At 42.7% G+C, this 17,281-nt stretch overlaps 2 protein-coding genes and 4 non-coding genes across 6 annotated transcripts in view; 1 reads left to right on the forward strand and 5 right to left on the reverse strand.

Moving 5' to 3' along the window:
- The window catches only part of eya4 (EYA transcriptional coactivator and phosphatase 4), a 50,960-nt gene extending 40,839 nt beyond the window's left edge, over positions 1 to 10,121 (forward strand). The window contains exons 13-19 of the mRNA XM_076271767.1: positions 423 to 512; positions 1,682 to 1,740; positions 2,391 to 2,551; positions 2,801 to 2,915; positions 3,102 to 3,223; positions 7,792 to 7,892; positions 9,387 to 10,121. Coding sequence (XP_076127882.1) covers positions 423 to 512; positions 1,682 to 1,740; positions 2,391 to 2,551; positions 2,801 to 2,915; positions 3,102 to 3,223; positions 7,792 to 7,892; positions 9,387 to 9,467 — 729 coding nt within the window. The 3' untranslated portion in view covers positions 9,468 to 10,121. The remainder of the gene's footprint in view (positions 1 to 422; positions 513 to 1,681; positions 1,741 to 2,390; positions 2,552 to 2,800; positions 2,916 to 3,101; positions 3,224 to 7,791; positions 7,893 to 9,386) is intronic.
- A 1,800-nt stretch (positions 10,122 to 11,921) lies between these two features.
- Positions 11,922 to 16,258, reverse strand: rps12 (ribosomal protein S12). Its single transcript, XM_076272114.1, has 6 exons — positions 16,198 to 16,258; positions 16,027 to 16,073; positions 15,284 to 15,400; positions 14,969 to 15,071; positions 14,222 to 14,323; positions 11,922 to 12,017 (listed from the first exon to the last, which is right to left on the reverse strand). The coding sequence occupies exons 2-6, from the start codon at positions 16,038 to 16,040 to the stop codon at positions 11,955 to 11,957; spliced, it is 399 nt and encodes a 132-aa protein (XP_076128229.1). The 5' UTR covers positions 16,041 to 16,073; positions 16,198 to 16,258; the 3' UTR covers positions 11,922 to 11,954.
- LOC143110929 (small nucleolar RNA SNORD100) lies at positions 14,054 to 14,138 on the reverse strand. The gene has a single exon (XR_012984481.1). It is a non-coding gene; the product is annotated as a small nucleolar RNA SNORD100 (small nucleolar RNA).
- On the reverse strand, positions 14,498 to 14,582 carry LOC143110927 (small nucleolar RNA SNORD100). The gene has a single exon (XR_012984480.1). It is a non-coding gene; the product is annotated as a small nucleolar RNA SNORD100 (small nucleolar RNA).
- Positions 15,146 to 15,229, reverse strand: LOC143110926 (small nucleolar RNA SNORD100). The gene has a single exon (XR_012984479.1). It is a non-coding gene; the product is annotated as a small nucleolar RNA SNORD100 (small nucleolar RNA).
- LOC143110912 (small nucleolar RNA SNORD101) lies at positions 15,489 to 15,563 on the reverse strand. The gene has a single exon (XR_012984466.1). It is a non-coding gene; the product is annotated as a small nucleolar RNA SNORD101 (small nucleolar RNA).
- Positions 16,259 to 17,281: the final 1,023 nt, after the last annotated feature.

Here is a 17,281-nt window from a genome sequence, read left to right on the forward strand (position 1 = left end):
AGTGCTCCCCTGACCACAAAAAAATCCCGACATCTACTCTGACTGACCGGGAAGGCAGGTTAAACCAGCGGTCAGAGTCATGATTACCTCAGGCAAAGGCTTCCATAACCATAGCTAGGAGTTCTAGGAATGGTGACCAAACCACTGGAATCTGTTTTGGGGTGTGTCTGTGTGTGTGTGTGTATGTGTGTGTGTGTGTGTGTTCCTGTGTCTCTCTTCACGGGCCTGTCAAAATTAAGGCCCAAAAATACACTTTACAAAATAACTAGACCAGGAGACGCTAGACACTATGAGGAGATATTAATGATGATGATGATGATGATGATGATAGCAATGATGTTTTTTGATGATGATGACAATGGCAATAATGATGGTTGTAATAGTGGTTGTGATGATGATGATGATGATGATGTTCCCCTCAGGATCCTCCACTGGCTGTAACGCTGGGTTTGCGGATGGAGGAGATGATCTTCAATCTCGCAGACACTCATCTATTCTTCAACGATCTGGAGGTATACCTCTCCTCCCTCCTCTCTCCCTCCTCTCTGTGCACTCCTTTTCTTGTCCTCTCTCCCTCATCTCTGTGCACTCCTTCTCTCGTCCTCTCTCCCTCATCTCTGTGCACTCCTTTTCTTGTCCTCTCTCCCTCATCTCTGTGCACTCCTTCTCTTGTCCTCTCTCCCTCATCTCTGTGCACTCCTTCTCTTGTCCTCTCTCCCTCATCTCTGTGCACTCCTTTTCTTGTCCTCTCTCCCTCATCTCTGTGCACTCCTTCTCTTGTCCTCTCTCTCTCATCTCTGTGCAGTCCTTCTCTCGTTCTCTCTGACCTGACTCACTCCTCTCTTACCCCTAGAGTGTTAAACACATCTACTCCTACTTTTTTGTTGACTCAGTTTTAAATTCTTCTCTTACCCTCTCTTCATCTCTCTCTCTCTCTCTCTCTTCTCCATTCCCGTCTTTTTTTTTACATCTTCTCTGACTCCCGTTCCTTTCCTTGCCTTCCTCTGTGGTCTTTATTCTCTCATTCCCTCTCTCTTTCTCTGCATTCCCTCTCTCTTTCTCTGCATTCCCTCTCTCTTTCTCTCATAACAACCCCTTCCTTTCTCACAAAATCTGTCCTTGGGTCATTTCCTGTCCTTCTCATTCTCTTGCTCAGTTCCAGCGTTTGCTGCTAATCATGGGAGCCTTGCGCCATCTGCTGGCTTGTTTGAACTGACAGCAGCTTGTTGCATTTAAAAGATACTCAACAGTTTCATTCAGTGATATGAGAATAGGGCTTTTGTCCTCCAACATGTTTTAGTTGCATTTTAAAGGTCCACATCACACATATATGTAATAAAGCATTCACAGTTGCATTTTAACGGTCCACAGCACACATATATGTAGTAAAGCATTCACAGTTGCATTTTAAAGGTCCACACCACACATATATGTAATAAAGCATTCACAGTTGCATTTTAAAAGTCCACATCACACACGTAATAAAGCATTCACAGTTGCATTTTAACAGTCCACAGCACACATATATGTAATAAAGCATTCACAGTTGCATTTTAAAGGTCCACATCACACATATATGTAATAAAGCATTCACTGTTGCATTTTGGTGTAAATCTGTTTTTATCAGGTTTACTTACATATTTTCACCTGTCAGAGTAACAACAGTATGTGTGTCTCTCAGGAATGTGACCAGGTCCATATTGATGACGTGTCGTCAGATGATAATGGTCAAGACCTCAGGTGAGCATGAGCAGCTCTGTCGTCCTTACTGCCCATTACTGTAGTATTCAGGCCTCAGACTCACTTTATAGTACTGTACAGTCTGTTGTCCTTACTGCCCATTACTGTAGTATTCAGGCATCAGACTCACTTTATAGCACTGTACAGTCTGACACAACAGCAATGGTGTTGCACACATGACTGAAGTTAAATGTCATGACGTTTGTGTAAGCAGAGAGAGTTATTGTCTGACTGTCAATTCTATTGTTATTAATGGAACAAATAGTAGTAAAGGGAAAGCATTTTTAAATGTTATGTCATGCAATGTCTTGTATAGACATGATTATAGTTGATTCTTGTTCTGATAACAAGCTTGCAGTTACGTCCACATACTGCTTACAGTTTTAGCTGTTGGAGTTGATAGCTCACAAAAATTAATTGTTTTTATAAAACAAAATGAATGTAATAACATCTTATAATTCATGAATATTGTTGTAATTGACAAGAATAACAGCTTCTAAAACACGATTATTGTTGTTGTTGACAGTACTTACAGTTTCTAAAACATGATTATTGTTGTTATTGACTACTTACAGCTTATAAAACACGATTATTGTTGTTGTTTACAGTTGTTACATCTTATAAAACACGATTATTGTTGTTGTTGACAGTACTTACAGTTTTGCAACTGATGGCTTCCATGCAGCTGCGACCAGCGCAAGCCTCTGCCTAGCAACGGGCGTTAGGGGCGGAGTCGACTGGATGAGGAAGCTGGCTTTCCGTTACCGGCGAGTAAAGGAGTTGTATACCACATACAAAAACAATGTCGGCGGTAAGCTAATAGGTGCTAACACAAAGTTAAGGCCAAGGGATGCCATGTCATCAACAGTGCTTACATGTTTCAATAAATCCAGATGTAATTACCAGGACGTTTGAGGAAAAGCTGAATGGAAAGAGATGAAGATAACTTACAGTGGTTCTTATGGAAACAGCTTTTGCCTGTTTCATGCAATGGGCTCTATTAAGTTCACTTGCAGTTAGTCCTCCGACCCTAATGGTGGCGACACTGGTGTTTGTGCAGGTCTGCTGGGGCCGGCTAAGCGGGACGCATGGTTGCAGCTGAGGGCAGAAGTGGAGGCTCTCACAGATTCCTGGCTCACCAACGCACTCAAGTCCTTATCAATCATTAGCTCAAGGTGACACACCCAAACACACACACACACACACACACACACACACACCCACAAACATAGAGAATTTCTCAACACTGCATCAGCAAGTTCACAGTGAGAGTGATCAATTCATCCAGCTTGATCCCCTTCTTTCTCTCTCTCTCTTTCTTCTCTCTTTCTCTGTCCATCTCTCTCTCTCTCTCTCCACAGGAGTAACTGTGTAAATGTAATGGTAACCACGACCCAGTTGATCCCAGCCCTGGCTAAGGTGCTGCTGTACAGTCTAGGATCCGTCTTCCCCATTGAGAACATTTACAGCGCCACCAAAATAGGTATGATGCAACACATCACTGCTCTAGAGAACACACACACACACACACACACACACACACACACACACACACACATACACACACACACACACACATACACACACACACACACTCTCTCCAAATCATGCACTGTCTCCAGACATTCACATTTGTTTCTCATCTGCTCCGCTTTGCTGTCAAGACAAATTTTGAGGGTTCATCGAGAGTGTGTTTGTGTGTGTGTGTGTGTGTGTGTGTGTGTGTGTGTGTGTGTGTGTGTGTGTGTGTGTGTGTGGAACAGACTCTGGCTCTGGCAGTAAAATTTAAATCAAAACAGATCAGTCCACCCCAAACATAAATAGCAGCTTTCCGGTCTCTATCTTCTTTCATTCATCTGGGCCCACATCTCTCTCTCCACCACTCTCTCTCTCTCCACCACTCTCTCTCTCTCTCCACCACTCTCTCTCTCCACTCTCTCTCTCTCTCTCTCTCTCTTCACCTCTCTCTCTCCACCTCTCTCTCTGTCTCTCCACCACTCTCTCTATCCACCACTCTCTACCAATCTTTCTCCCTCTCTCCACTTCTGTCTCTCGCAATCTCTCCCTATTTCTCTCTGCATCTCTCTGTCTTCACTGCTCTCTGCCTTCTTGCCACCTCTCTTTCTCTATCTTCCTCCCTTTCTCCCTCTGTTCCCTCTCTTTTTATTCTCTTCTCCTCTTGTCCTTTTTCATTCACCCTCTCACCCCATATCTGTGATAGACTGACACACACACTCGCGCGCACACACACACTCGCGCGCACACACACACACACTCCCCCACACACACACACTCCCACACACACCCTCCTCTACTGCTTTCTCTTCTCTCTGCTCCCTCCATCTTTTAGTTCTCTTCCGCTCCCGTGTCCTCTTTCGTTCCGGCATTCCTCCTCCATCTGGGATGCGATGGGAGCGGCGTTCCCGATTGGAAACATGTCAGAAGCCTCCGCCCAGACACGCAGGCTTTGGGGTGACAGTTCTCCACACTGCCTCCCAAGTCAGGAGGTCATGGGGTGAGGGGGAGGACCAAGAACAATTTCAGTGGGTCGGGTGCGTGTGTGTGTGTGTGTGTGTGTGTGTGTGTCTGTCTGTCTGTCTGTCTGTGTGTGTGTGTGTGTGTGGTGTGTGTGTCTCAGGTCAAGGGGTGAAGGGCAGGACCAAGAACAAGTTCAGTGGGTCGGGTCAGAAGTTGTGGTCATGGATCGAATAATGATCTGATCAGTGTCAGTAGGTTTCGGATCTCTAAATTGAATGACGGGTAAAGTCTTGAGCGTGAACCAAACCATTAATCTCTTTGATGGCTGATATAATTATAATTGTATCGATGTGTCGACTGTATAAATGTGTCTGCTATAGAATTACAATTATATATACGTGTGTGTGCTTTGCCCGTCATTCAAATGAAGAGAACATTATCTCTCATCTCTGAAGCGGGCAGAGATAAACTGTTTGTGGACAGAGCACAAACGGGTCATGAATGGGTTAAGCCCAGGTCTGCATTGGGTCGGTCAGGGGGGGAGAGGAGAGGAGAGGAGAGGAGTGCTGACCAGTTCCTGCACATGGACACTAATCGGAGCGGAGTCAGGAATGTGAAATATCACTGAAGCAAGGCAGCCCATGTAATCAGACCAGACAAGACTACCGGCAGAGCAGCCTCAGTGACGTTTCTGGAGGGGCCTCCACTGAATTTGGACTGATTTCAGGACAGGTCAGGAGAAAATGAGGAACTGGAATTAGGAAGCCTCCATTGCTTTATAGTGCTCCCATCGTGCTTAATGTGACAGAGAGGATCTTTTTACCTCTCTCTCTCTCTCTCTCTCTCTCTCTCTCTCACACACACACACACACACACACACACACACACACACACACACACACTCGCTGACAGTAAGCAAGCATTGGGACACAGCAGCTGTCTCTGATGTGTCACACACTGTTTGGACCCAGTTAGCATCTGATCCGTCAGTTGGATCCGATCCGGTGTCTGCTTTTAATTAAATGGTAATACCGGTGCCAAAGATTCTCTTGAGCAGTTCGTGAACCATCTCTGCACGTGCGTTCGGATGACGCACCCACAATGCATTCAAATTATTTCGAACAGAGGTGAACATTTGCGGCAAAAACATGTTTTCTTTGAACTACTACATTTGAATGATTGAACACACCTCAGGTCCTGGCCTTCAGGACTCAGGGCTAAACTACTACATTTGAATGATTGAACACACCTCAGGTCCTGGCCTTCAGGACTCAGGGCTGGATCAGATGCGGCTACTCTCCGGGGAGAAACGGTGAGCGGAGTAGGAGGATGACCTGCTCTCCAGTCAAACACTAACGAGCACAAAGAGTTCACGAGAGACCAGCGGTCAGGCCGGGCCTTCCAGAGCTGGACCGGGAGATATGTCTGCCAGAGGCAATCATGCTGCCGGACAGTAAAACCCTGTGGTTTTGGCCAGAGAGCTCCAAGCCAGCCAGCCAGGAAGAGACTAGATGTTTATAATGTTCAGTTTTGTAGGGCTTGGACCACTTTGACGAATCCAATTCTGGATGTGTTGATATTTTATAAATGACCTGTTAAAGTTTGTGTGTGTGTGTGTGTGTGTGTGTGTGCGTGTGTGAGTGTCTGTCACAATCATTTCAGTGTCATCCTGGTTTTAAGCCAAGCCAGGGTCTGTGTGTGTATGTGTGTGTGTCTGGTTTTGAGCCAAGCCAGGGTCTGTGTGTGTCTGCTTTTTCTCTCATGTGTGCACCCACACACAAATACCCCCCAAAACACTCTTGTGTTTCCATGGTTATCCAGAAAACAGCATTTAACCATCTTGATGATTCATTGAAACACATTTTTGAGTGTGTGTGTGTGTATGTGTGTGTGTGTGTGTGTAAGTGTGTGTGTGTGTGTGTGTTTTTTGACTGATTGAGTGAGAGAGAGGTTAAACTGTCAGGATGAATTCATGTTTGTCTCCATTGTTTATGGAAAGAGACTCTTGTGTTCTCTCTCAGACTTAAGACTTCAACTCTGTCATTCCCCTTAACTATCTCTCATCCTCCGCTCTCTCTCTCTCTCTCACACACACACATCCTCCCCTCTCTCTCTCTCTCTCCCTCTCTCTTGGTGACCTCATTACTCTTTGCTGTTTATCCCAGTCTCTTTCTCTCCTCTCTCTCTCTTCTATTGCAGTCCTTTCCTCTTGTAGACAAAAAAGAAAATCTCTCCTCATTTCTCTCTTCCCCTTTTCATCCATTAACATCCCATCTTCTTTCTTCTCCTCCATCTCACTTGTTCCTTTGCTCTCATCCCTCCATAAATATTCTACTTCCCTCCATCAGTATTCCCATTATTTTCACTTAACAGTTCCTTACAATCACGGACACGTAATGGTGAACTTAATGGTTTACCACAAAGCATCGTTCTGAAAAGGGGAAAAAAATATTTGTTGGTGATGTGTAGGGTTATATTTAGCAGAAAATGTAGTACCTAAGAACGGATGTAGATGTGTGTACAGTATGTGATAATTATTGGCTACATTCCGAGATCAAGAATAAATGATGACAGTGTATTTGTTTGCACATGTAGGTCATTTAAACACATATGGAGTGTTTCTTAGTCTTAGGGCCCGTCCCAATACCTCCGCTACCCCTAGATTTTGGCCCTAACCCTCATTTTTGCGCGTGCAAGTGTAGGGCTAGGGTGTCCCATTACTTTAGGGAGCAAGGGGAAGTGCTATTTTCCCCTTAAAATCAACCCTCAAAATATAGCCAGGACCGATGCAGGCTTAAAACGAAGTGGGAGATGAAATTACCCAGGATACCGTGTGAGCTCAGCGAGCCGGCCAAATTTTTCATATATTTTCGCAAATAAGCATATTAAAATTTCGAAATATGTTGGAATATGTTAGTTTGATGCACATCTGATGGACTGTTGAGTTTTGAACACTAATGTTAGAAAATATCTCACAAAGCTATCTGACGATGTTCATAATATCTGCTGAGTGCTTTGAGAGAGTCTGCCCATCAAATAACGTTATATATCTGATCTGGGTAGTTTCGTCAATATTTAAGGTGTGTGTTCTAGCGTTCACATGAACACGAATATATTTGATGATTAACCAGACGTAGATAAACCAGCACAGCCCACACAACAATGACCGCTGAACGGGCATGTTCCTGAATGAAAATAGTAGCATGCTACTACCGGTAGACACGTCGGCGATGCGCATGACGTAGGTGAGCACGTTCGCTACGCTAATTTGCATATAGTGGGGTCCCAATTCATAGGGAAAGATCTTCACCTCCACTTCCCTTGTCGAGGGGGCTTTAATGTTGAGGGCAATCAAAACCAAGTGGAAGTTTTAAGGGGGGAGAAATGGGACGGGCCCTTAGTTAGAACACAAAAAAGAACTTCCCCTTTGCTGTGGTGATTTCCTCATTTGATGTTGTGTCTTCATGTCTTGAAGTGATGTCATGTCTGTATACAGAGCACTCTCTGCTGAATGAAAGGTTTTCCCTTGTTTGTCTTGTTGAGGCTTTTAAGGAAGTGCGTTGTCTTTCCCAGGCAAAGAGAGCTGTTTTGAGCGTATAGTGTCCCGGTTTGGCACTAACATTACGTATGTTGTGATTGGTGATGGCCGTGACGAGGAACATGCGGCCAGCCAGGTAAAGTGACCTTCCTCACTCCTCCCTGCGCGGTTCTCAACTCCTGTCCTTTCTCCCCCTTGTCTATCTCCCTTTTTGCAGGCAAAGAGAGTTGCTTTGAGCGAGTAATGCAAAGGTTTGGCAGAAAAGTAGTGTATGTTGTTATTGGCGATGGGGTGGAAGAGGAGCAGGCAGCCAAAAAGGTAAAAACATCCCACTTCCTGCCCCCCGACCCCGGGACGACCCGGAAGTGAATCACAAAAAACTCGCTGTGTGTCTCCAGAGTGGACTTCCTGCCTGTCCCTGAGCTAGCGTGCTGTAGATGTTTATTTTCTATTTCTTTCTCTCTCTCTCTCTCATTTTTAAAGAAAAGTGTCTTCCTCTACTTGCATCTTTGCTATTTGTTTCATGGTGTTTGAAAAAGTAGAGGAGTTTGTAGAAAATCAATACAGACCTTGTGGGCATTCGACCAAAAACATTTAGGGCCCTACTTTAAATGATGGGTGAAGTGTTAATGTATTGACTATTCAATACCATGAGGAAGACCCTAACACTGGTGGGTTAGCTCAATGCTCCTATGTGCCATATGATAGCTTTCATTCACGCACAAGACACTTTGTCTGACTTTAATTTGCCTGTCATTTTAATTAGGGCCCTCAAAGTTAGTCCTGTATTTTTGATTCTGTAAAAGCAGTATATGATGATGAAATACTCTGTCTACATGTTCTGTATTGAGCAATTCCTGAGCTTGAAGATGCACTTTAATTTCAGCATTTCAGCGAGATTTCTGTGCCTCAGCAGCTGATTGATTTGTATACGACATGTGTGCAGTGTTCTTTGGTTTTGCTGTCAGTGTATACAAACAAAATGACAAGCAAACAAACAAATCAAGACATCTTGATATGTGTGCTTCTCTGTCGACCAAACGATTATTTTCTTCATATTAGTTGAAGAGTCTGTTGTCTGTAGGCTTGCATGTTCGTAGCTAAGAGTGCTAGAGTTAGCCTAACTTGCATGGGGGGTGGCGTTTGTGCAGGGCTTTTGAGATGTTCTGTGTGTATAAGCATCACCACACACACACACACACACACACACTATTGGCACAGTAGAGGACAGGATTTGCCATCACATCATGGGTAAGATCTCAGACCCATGGAGAATAAACAAATTCAACTCATACTTGTCACTGTAACACTTTCAATCATATACAATAAGTCTGTCATGGATCACATTAAGCTATCATCCTTCAAACCTACAAATAACATTTAAAACCACACTGAATCCATACTGTTCTGGCACAGTAGAGCTGACTCAGCAGTTACTCAAAGATGCATTTCCCGAAAATGTCACTGCGCCATCAACAGCCATGATATGACCATCACTGCAACAACTGTCGTTAAACGATCTAGATCATTCCGCTCTCTCTGTCTTTTACATGGGAGGCAGACAGAAGCTGTGCTTTTGTCCATTACGCATGACCTTTGACCCTGACTCTTACGTCATTTTCTGTCACAGCACAACATGCCGTTCTGGAGGATATCGAGCCACTCGGACCTGCTGGCCCTACATCAAGCACTGGAATACGAATACCTGTAAAGGGGGAAAAAAGAACTAAACTGCAGAACTGTACCTACCACATTTTTTTTTCTTGTTTTTTTTTCTTTCTTTCTTCTTTTTTTGTACATCTATTTAAGGAGCTACATTACACTGCTAATTTTTGTTTGTTTCATTTTGTCTTTTATAAAAGAAAAAAAATGTTGCTTAATAAATAAATAAATAACTGAACTGTCTTAAGAAGACGAGGACGGCGAGCGAGAATGCTGGTTTTATTTGTGAAACTATACAAGGTCTTACTGTAAGCCGCAAAAAAAGTTTTCATTTTGTTGTTTTTCCTCTTCTTAGCTAATGTGAGGTGGGACAGTGGAGAAACTATGAGTTTCACAAACAAAAACAAAAATGAAAAGAGATTCTCCCTCCCCTCGTGGAGGACCTAAACCTTAACGCAAAAGACTTAAAACTGTAACCATAACAACCCTCCTCCTCCCCATTCTTCTTGCTTCCATAGCAACAACCTGCACTCTGAGTGTCTATCTAGTGTACACCCCATACCCCATGTAAATTATTTTACAGTTAATAGTTTAAACACGGACATATTTGTTGTTTGATATTGGAAAGGGTTTTGTTGTCTCTTTGTTTTTGTAAGTTTTTGGCAAAGAAGAATGTGCATAATGATTTGTTGTGCCTTATATAAAAAAGATGTGTTTGTGTGTTTCAATGTAATTTTTGTTTATTTTAAATATGTATGTAGATAAATTACAAACGTTAAAAAAAATCATTGCACGGGGTCCTGATAGATTATTCCCAAACACCCAATGAATGGCTGAGTTTAAAACACACACACACCTCTTTAACTGTGATGATAGAAGTCTAATTATGTAGAGTAAGAGTGGAGCATGGTATATCACACGTATACATCAAACCCTAAAATGGTGTAGTAATATGCATACATGCACCAACTGCCGAACTATTCATTTTGTCACATATCACCATTTACTTCTAACCTGGAGATTCCAGACCCAAATCCGAAAGATTAAGGGTCTGGCCATGAATAATGTAATGGCCCAACTCGTGGGGCGGCACCAAGCATGCATTTGAAAATCTCACTGCACGCAATTGGACAAAACTATACGACCAATGTTTACGGACTGATTCTAGCCTGGCTAACTCATACCTGATTCCGGACTTTGACACAATTGGATAGCACTACGACTGTCACCTGTTTAGTTCGCCTCCAATATCAGATACACCGATGTGATTGGTACCCCACAATACAAGGGACACGTGTAGTAATGAGCATCATTACTCATTGCCAGAGTGACACGCTGAGCAAATTCAAATTGTCCTCCCGTGAGAACTCTGGATTACCAGGGTAATTTACTTCAGCATATAAACCCTTAGTGCCATATGAGACCAGAGACCAGAACCCAGCGATGCCTCTTCCATACCAGCCACATTACTGAAGCAGATCTGGGAATCATAAACCAGACTTTAACTGGCAGGATGTGAAAAGCCACAATTGTTTCACATTAGGAACAAGTCTCTTTATAAAAATGTGTTGCCTTAGTCAGCAGGCATCTCTTCCAAGGACTTGAAGTCGTTTGCCCTACATATGCACATAAAACATAGCCTACAGCCACGTGTTGGTGTGTATACCTTATGGACAGATGTACATCATTCTTCCACTTGACTCTAGGGCAATGTGCCAGATAGTTCTGTGGTGAAACATGTCCAAAAGATACCAGTCAGCAAGCTATTGTCAGTAGTGACAATTTGGCATGACTTTTAAAGGCGCAGTAAGCAATTATGCATGTTGCATTCATTTGAATATATTTACATTTCTTAGCAGACACTTTTGTCCAGAGCAAACATATTTTAAACAAAGACCAAAAACCACAGCAAGGGTAGCTCACCCCTCCCTTCAGTATTCCCAGAGAAACTCCAGTGACTCATGTGTTATGGAGTTGAATAGCATATGATTACCAAGTACACCTTTAAGGCAGCATGCCCATTTTCAGATGAGAACACCCTACTGCTGCTTTGGACACATCCCCTTGCAATTTCTACACCATACACATTAACTATTTTGATCCAAGAGGTTAATTCACACATCCTCAATCGGTCTCCCACTGTTGTCTGTACTTACTCCCAACAGGCATCCATCCAGATACAGGTAAGCCTTAAGCAGACATACCATGTGCCAACCACTCAGCGTTTATTAATTGATGTTCTGCCGTTCCCATTGTTAGATTGACAACTCTTTTACATCTTTAATCGCCAGTAGGCAAATGGTCATGATAAACCATTTAGAAGACTGGTTGTGCGGTTGCCCGGCAATATTGCTCAAAGCACTGCCACATGAATCACCTTTAAAGATACTCTTGTGCACCCCCTCAATCATATTCTAACGTACCCTGTGCACAAAGTCACAATAATACTAGTGATCACATCCATGTTCCAAAGAGATAAAACACCACACCAGACAAGCAGAAGTCGTTTCACTTCAAAAAGGTTTTATTCTGCGCTTTACTTCTTGGACTTGAAGTACTCCTCAATGACATCCTTGGCCTGAGACTCTTTGCCGTAGTCCTGCAAAGGAAACAGCACAGAAGTGTTGAGACATGAAAAGCCACAATCAATGTTAAATTCATAAACATTCATGTGCAAGCCTGTATTCTGGACTTCAAAACCACATTTTCACAGAGCTTCTCAAGTCAGGCAGCAGCAAAGGTCAAGTGCTGACATCACATGCAATAAAATCCACTCAATTTCTACTACTTGGTCCCAGCCCTGCAGTACAGATGCTCACACAGCAAGAACACCATTTCAGAGTGCTCATGCTAGTACAACACTACTCCTGCTGGTAAGCAGACACTCAGTGCTTCCATCATGGGAGCAGAGTACCAAAACCAGAGACTTTCTAATGAGACACTCAAAGAATCCTCCACAGAAATGCACAGGGTTAGTTTCTAACACCTATATGGCAGTAGTCTATAGTTATCCCGCCCCTTCTCGTACACCTTCCTATACCAACACACCATAACTGTAAGCCAAAGTCACCTCATCCTGTATACAAGACATCCACGCATCCTAGTAAACAGGCAAGTAGTGTGTATGTGTGCGAGATGACAGAGTCCAAAGTGACACGGGCGGGAGGCCCATTCTAAGGCCTTCTCCAACCCAGGCCTCGAAATTAACTTTTTTTCTCAGTGTCCTGAATTCTACTTGGCACTGTCCCAGACTTAACCACCAGTGTCCCAAAGTCAAGTTCTTGTTTTTTCCCCATTCTACATAATAAACAGCATAATAATCAGTAACTTGCACCACTTAATTAACTCATTCTGGTCCACCATAAGTTCTGAACACTATTTTTTAAACACCAATTTATTAAACACCATTTTATTAACATTAATCATCTGCTGTTTCACACAACTCATTTTCAGAGGTTGCACTAGACGTTCACGGTTTGTAAAACATTCCGTCAATAATCTATTTTCACGTGTGTTTAATTTCAATGTCAGTTTGGTGTGATGTCATGGCCACAGATCTAAGTGAAAACAATAAGTAGCGTGGGAAATGCTACTTCTGCTGGCTAATTTCTGTCTAACTTTACTGAAGTGAAGCCGTCAGGCTACTCTCCAGTATTCGTTTATTTTCTCAAGAATAGCCTATAGCTTAGAACTGCCACAACGAAATGTAACTTAAATAACAGTTTTCATAGTTATATGCTACCTTGCAACACTATTGTTGTCAAATCGCAGTTGCAGTAATCCATTTAGCTCAGCATGGTAGGCTATTGGTGACGTTTCGTCTGTCACTGACAGAAATTTAGCAGTGTAACCTTAGGCCTACACACTACAGGATCAGTCAAAAATGTTCGAAATGTCATGAAAACAAATGCAATTTCCTAGCCCACCTGCCTGCTAGTTAACCTATATCAGAAAGTGACCCATTAGGCCTACCGCCCATGCCCTGTTTGTGTCGGCATATGTGTCACTTAATATTTATTTTTATACAAAACCAAGACGGCGGATTCCCAAGGAAACGCAAGCACCTATCCCATTTGGATATCTTATATTGTATATGTTCCAAAAATGACATTGTAGCCTACAGTGATTTGAAGAGCAGTAAACAGTGTTGTAAGGCTGTGTGTATAAAACCGCTTCTAATGCTGCTTTTGCAGCTGCCCTTTACACCAGGTCAAATTGTGTTTAATTTTATTCAGACAAGAAAGATACGTTTAGATTCCCATGTGAAAAGTTTAGGAAAAAAGTACCCATTTTGAAATTTGCTTTGCCATTTTTCTCCTGTCCCAGAGTTGTCCCAGACATCATTCTATTGTGTCCCAAAGGCATTTTTTATGGTCCCCGGGAAGTTGGGACATTGTTAATTTCGAGCCCTGCTCCAACCTCGTTAGTAGTACCCGGTTCTGCAACCACTCTGCACAACCACTCTCCACTCCCTTTACATCATTACCCTTCTCTACGTCAACTCTCAGCCCAGATAAGCCGAGACAGAAACATTCAGCGCACAGAAGAACACACCTTTAAAGGTGCAGCTCACAACAGTTGCAAACACCATGCCTTGAGCAACAAGCCTCAAATCAGTTCCCAGGTTCATCCGGCTGCATCTCAGTAAGAATTGGGTAACATGTGGCGTTTATCCTCATTGGGTCTCAGTAGAGGGAGCCAAGTTATCGTCACCGACACAGCAAGAGAGCCTTCCTCACAAATGCCAGAACTGAATTGAGTCAGCATGTCAGCTTCAGCACCGCTTCACACAATGCAACTCACCTTGACGACCACACAGCTGCAGCCCACCACCTTTCTGGGTTTGCCCTCACGGTCGATCTTGCACAGACCAACCCACTCGCCGAGCTTCTTGTTGTCGTCGACCTGGCAAATGCACATAAAGAAAGCATTACACTGGGGCACACACGCAGCCAGCAGATTCAAGAGGACATAAGCACAACGATCGTATATTGTATCTAATTTACACTCTTTACAACCGTTGCAAACACCATGCCTTGAGCACACCAAGCCTCAAATCAGTTCCCAGGTTCATCTGGCTGCATCTCAGTAAGAATTGGGTAACATGTGGCGTTTATCCTCATTGGGTCTCAGTAGAGGGAGCCAAGTTATCATCACCGACACAGCAAGAGAGCCTTCCTCACAAGAGCCAGAACTGAATTGAGTCACCATGTCAAAGACTACAGCATTTGCAAAAGGACTAAGGATGCACAACAAAGTAAATCTCTGTAAACCTAAATTGCTTAAGTGCACAATATTAAGTCAGGATGGAACAATACAATCATTCAACATTTAAACATGACAGTGACTACACCAAAATCAGGCAAACACATACAGCTAAATACATTCAAACTAATGTTACCACAGAAATACTATTCCGATAGCAGAGTTTAAGGCAAGAACATTTTTCAATTTCTCAACGACCATGTATATCCACAAATCTTGTCTGGGCCACGCCTGTATTCAGACACACTGCCTGTGGACTAAGCATTGCGATATTCTGAAACGTACCTTGATGAGGTTGATCTGGTGCTCAGCACAGAGGGCTTCCACCAGTTTGACATACATGGGCTCGTCACAGTTGGATGCCAGGACGCAGAGGTGAGCCTGGCGCCTGGAAGCCATTCAAACAGACCCATCAGAACTTGCAACCACCATAGTGATGTCAATGCTGACTGATAAACTTTCAGCATCTCAGACAAATATTGGGTAACAATGGCAATTATCCTCAGAGACTTCAGTAGAGGGAGCCAGATCATCATCAGTGATACTGCATTTCCTTCAGACATTTATCCTATAGAAAGGTGTAACTTCAGGAACACTCACTTGTCGAGAGCCTTGGCGGCCTCGCGGATTCCACGCGCCAGCCCGTCGTGGATGAGGGCGGTCTTGAGCACCTCGGGCAGAGCGGTGTTGACATCCATCACACCTCCGGCAGCGATGCTGTATGAAACACGCGAGATGGAAGCAATACATTACGATAATGTTTGCCTAGGCGAATTGAGCATACTAAGACTATTTAGGCCTCGGCATTTCAGATTGCGTCTCTCACTCATGATTAAGAGTGAAGGGGTATCCGACTAAAGAATGAAATCATCATATCAATGCCGGGGCTGAGCGATGTAAACTTCCAAGAGGCCAATGTTCACTTTCCACATTGGGTTAGCTTACTGGCTAACATCTCAAATAAAAACTATTAAGCAGCTTCTGTATGTGTTCCAATTAGAAGAAAAGAATACACCATAAGAAAGAAAACTCAAAGATGTACAGGGTTTGCATAGCACAAACATTCGACCAACGTCACATCAATGACAAATAAGCGGGTAAATTAGGTAGCACGCAACATCCCAATGGAGCAACGAGTGGCTTCCATCCTCGGTTCGGAACATAGACACCGGTTTCAACTTTAAGGTTACATGTCTGCTTGAATGAGCTAATATACATTCAACCCGTGTAAATATTTTATTAAACACACGCATTAATTGAGCAAAACCTGCAGCAACAATCTAATGTTGTACTTCTGTGTAGTAATCTATGTAGTAGTCTACGGCGATTTTGGTCACGCTTACCCTTCCTCGGCCATTGTAGATTTGTGATGGATGGTGGACTTAAAATTCTGCAATAGTCACAAAATATGATAGATATGTTATCACTCATGGTATAAAGTTCAATTTGAAGTTACTAAGCACGAAGATGGTTAATATTTTCAATAGATTGTCCTGGAGGTATAGAAAACTCACCCAATCCTATCTCTGACAGCGGGTAAAGAGGACGTCATCAAGGCGACAACATTGCTTTATTAGTCAAAGGGCCCCTGAGTCATTGAGCTGCCCAGTGCATTGCCTGTAGAAGAGTGTTGCTAGAACCAGAGCCCGTCTTATTAGACATTCTCTGCTAGAACTCAAATGACATAGGCTATCTTATGAACGAATGTATGCACTGCTATTGTGGTGAATGTAATGTAAATAATTGTAAACTTAATTTATTACGTGTTTTATCCTTTTAGATCAATGCAATCGTAGGTATTCTGCGTAGGCTACATGGGCCAATGTTCTGCTCTTGTAAAAAATTGGATTGGATTCTTTTCTAAATCAAATTTGTGACTTTTAATGGCATTTAAAGGCACTATATGATAAAAAATTAAAAAAAAGATTGATTGAATTCAGGGAAAGCACTTACAAAGTTGCAATAATTCCAACATATATTAGTATTTTGTTGCTGTTGTTGTTTAAGCTCTTAACAATAATAAGCCATTGAAAAGGCCCGCTTCAGTTCATAGATTAATCACCAAAAATATTTGATAATTCATTGTTATTAGGGAATCATTCAATTTGCTAGATTTTAGTGATCAATTATTAACAATAAATGATTTACTATTTTGAATGTTTATCAATCATATTACTGATCAATTTGTTTGGTCTTTAAAGAGTCTATCTTCTATTCCCCTTGGGGATCAATAAAGTATCTATCTATCTATCTGAGTCTGTCATCATCAAAATATATTCCAAAACACACATTAATTGAGTCAAATTATACTTGAGTGCTTATAGGACCTAAACAAAGTTACAGCAGACGATGCCTTAAAACCAGATGAGTGCAAGGGCCCAATTAGTTGTTTCATTTTTACTAAATCTGTAACTCTTGGGAAATCAATTGAGTCCACACCTATGCAGTCTTACATTCGCATACGCCAAGCTCAGACATGTCTGTGTGTGTGTGTGTGTGTGTTGTAGCCTAGCTATCCTTGAGGTATAACCAAAGAAGGATCTTGCAAGTTGTGTGGAGGTGTGGCCTCCCAAGTGAGCCATGTCAAAACCTGCTCAC

This window comes from Alosa pseudoharengus, unplaced genomic scaffold, assembly GCF_046254945.1.
Source record: "Alosa pseudoharengus isolate Yale_2024_CS ecotype anadromous, Long Island Sound unplaced genomic scaffold, YU_APseudo_1.1 YU_APseudo_1.1_scf_7, whole genome shotgun sequence".
Lineage (NCBI taxonomy): Eukaryota > Metazoa > Chordata > Actinopteri > Clupeiformes > Clupeidae > Alosa > Alosa pseudoharengus.

Excerpts from the sequence above, each read along its gene's own strand:
- rps12 (XM_076272114.1), bottom strand. Across the intron at positions 15,072-15,283 it reads GCCGCCAAGGCTCTCGACAA|GCGCCAGGCTCACCTCTGCG; the intron begins GTGAGTGTTCCT and ends AATGGCTTCCAG. Across the intron at positions 14,324-14,968 it reads ACCAGATCAACCTCATCAAG|GTCGACGACAACAAGAAGCT; the intron begins GTACGTTTCAGA and ends TGCATTTGCCAG.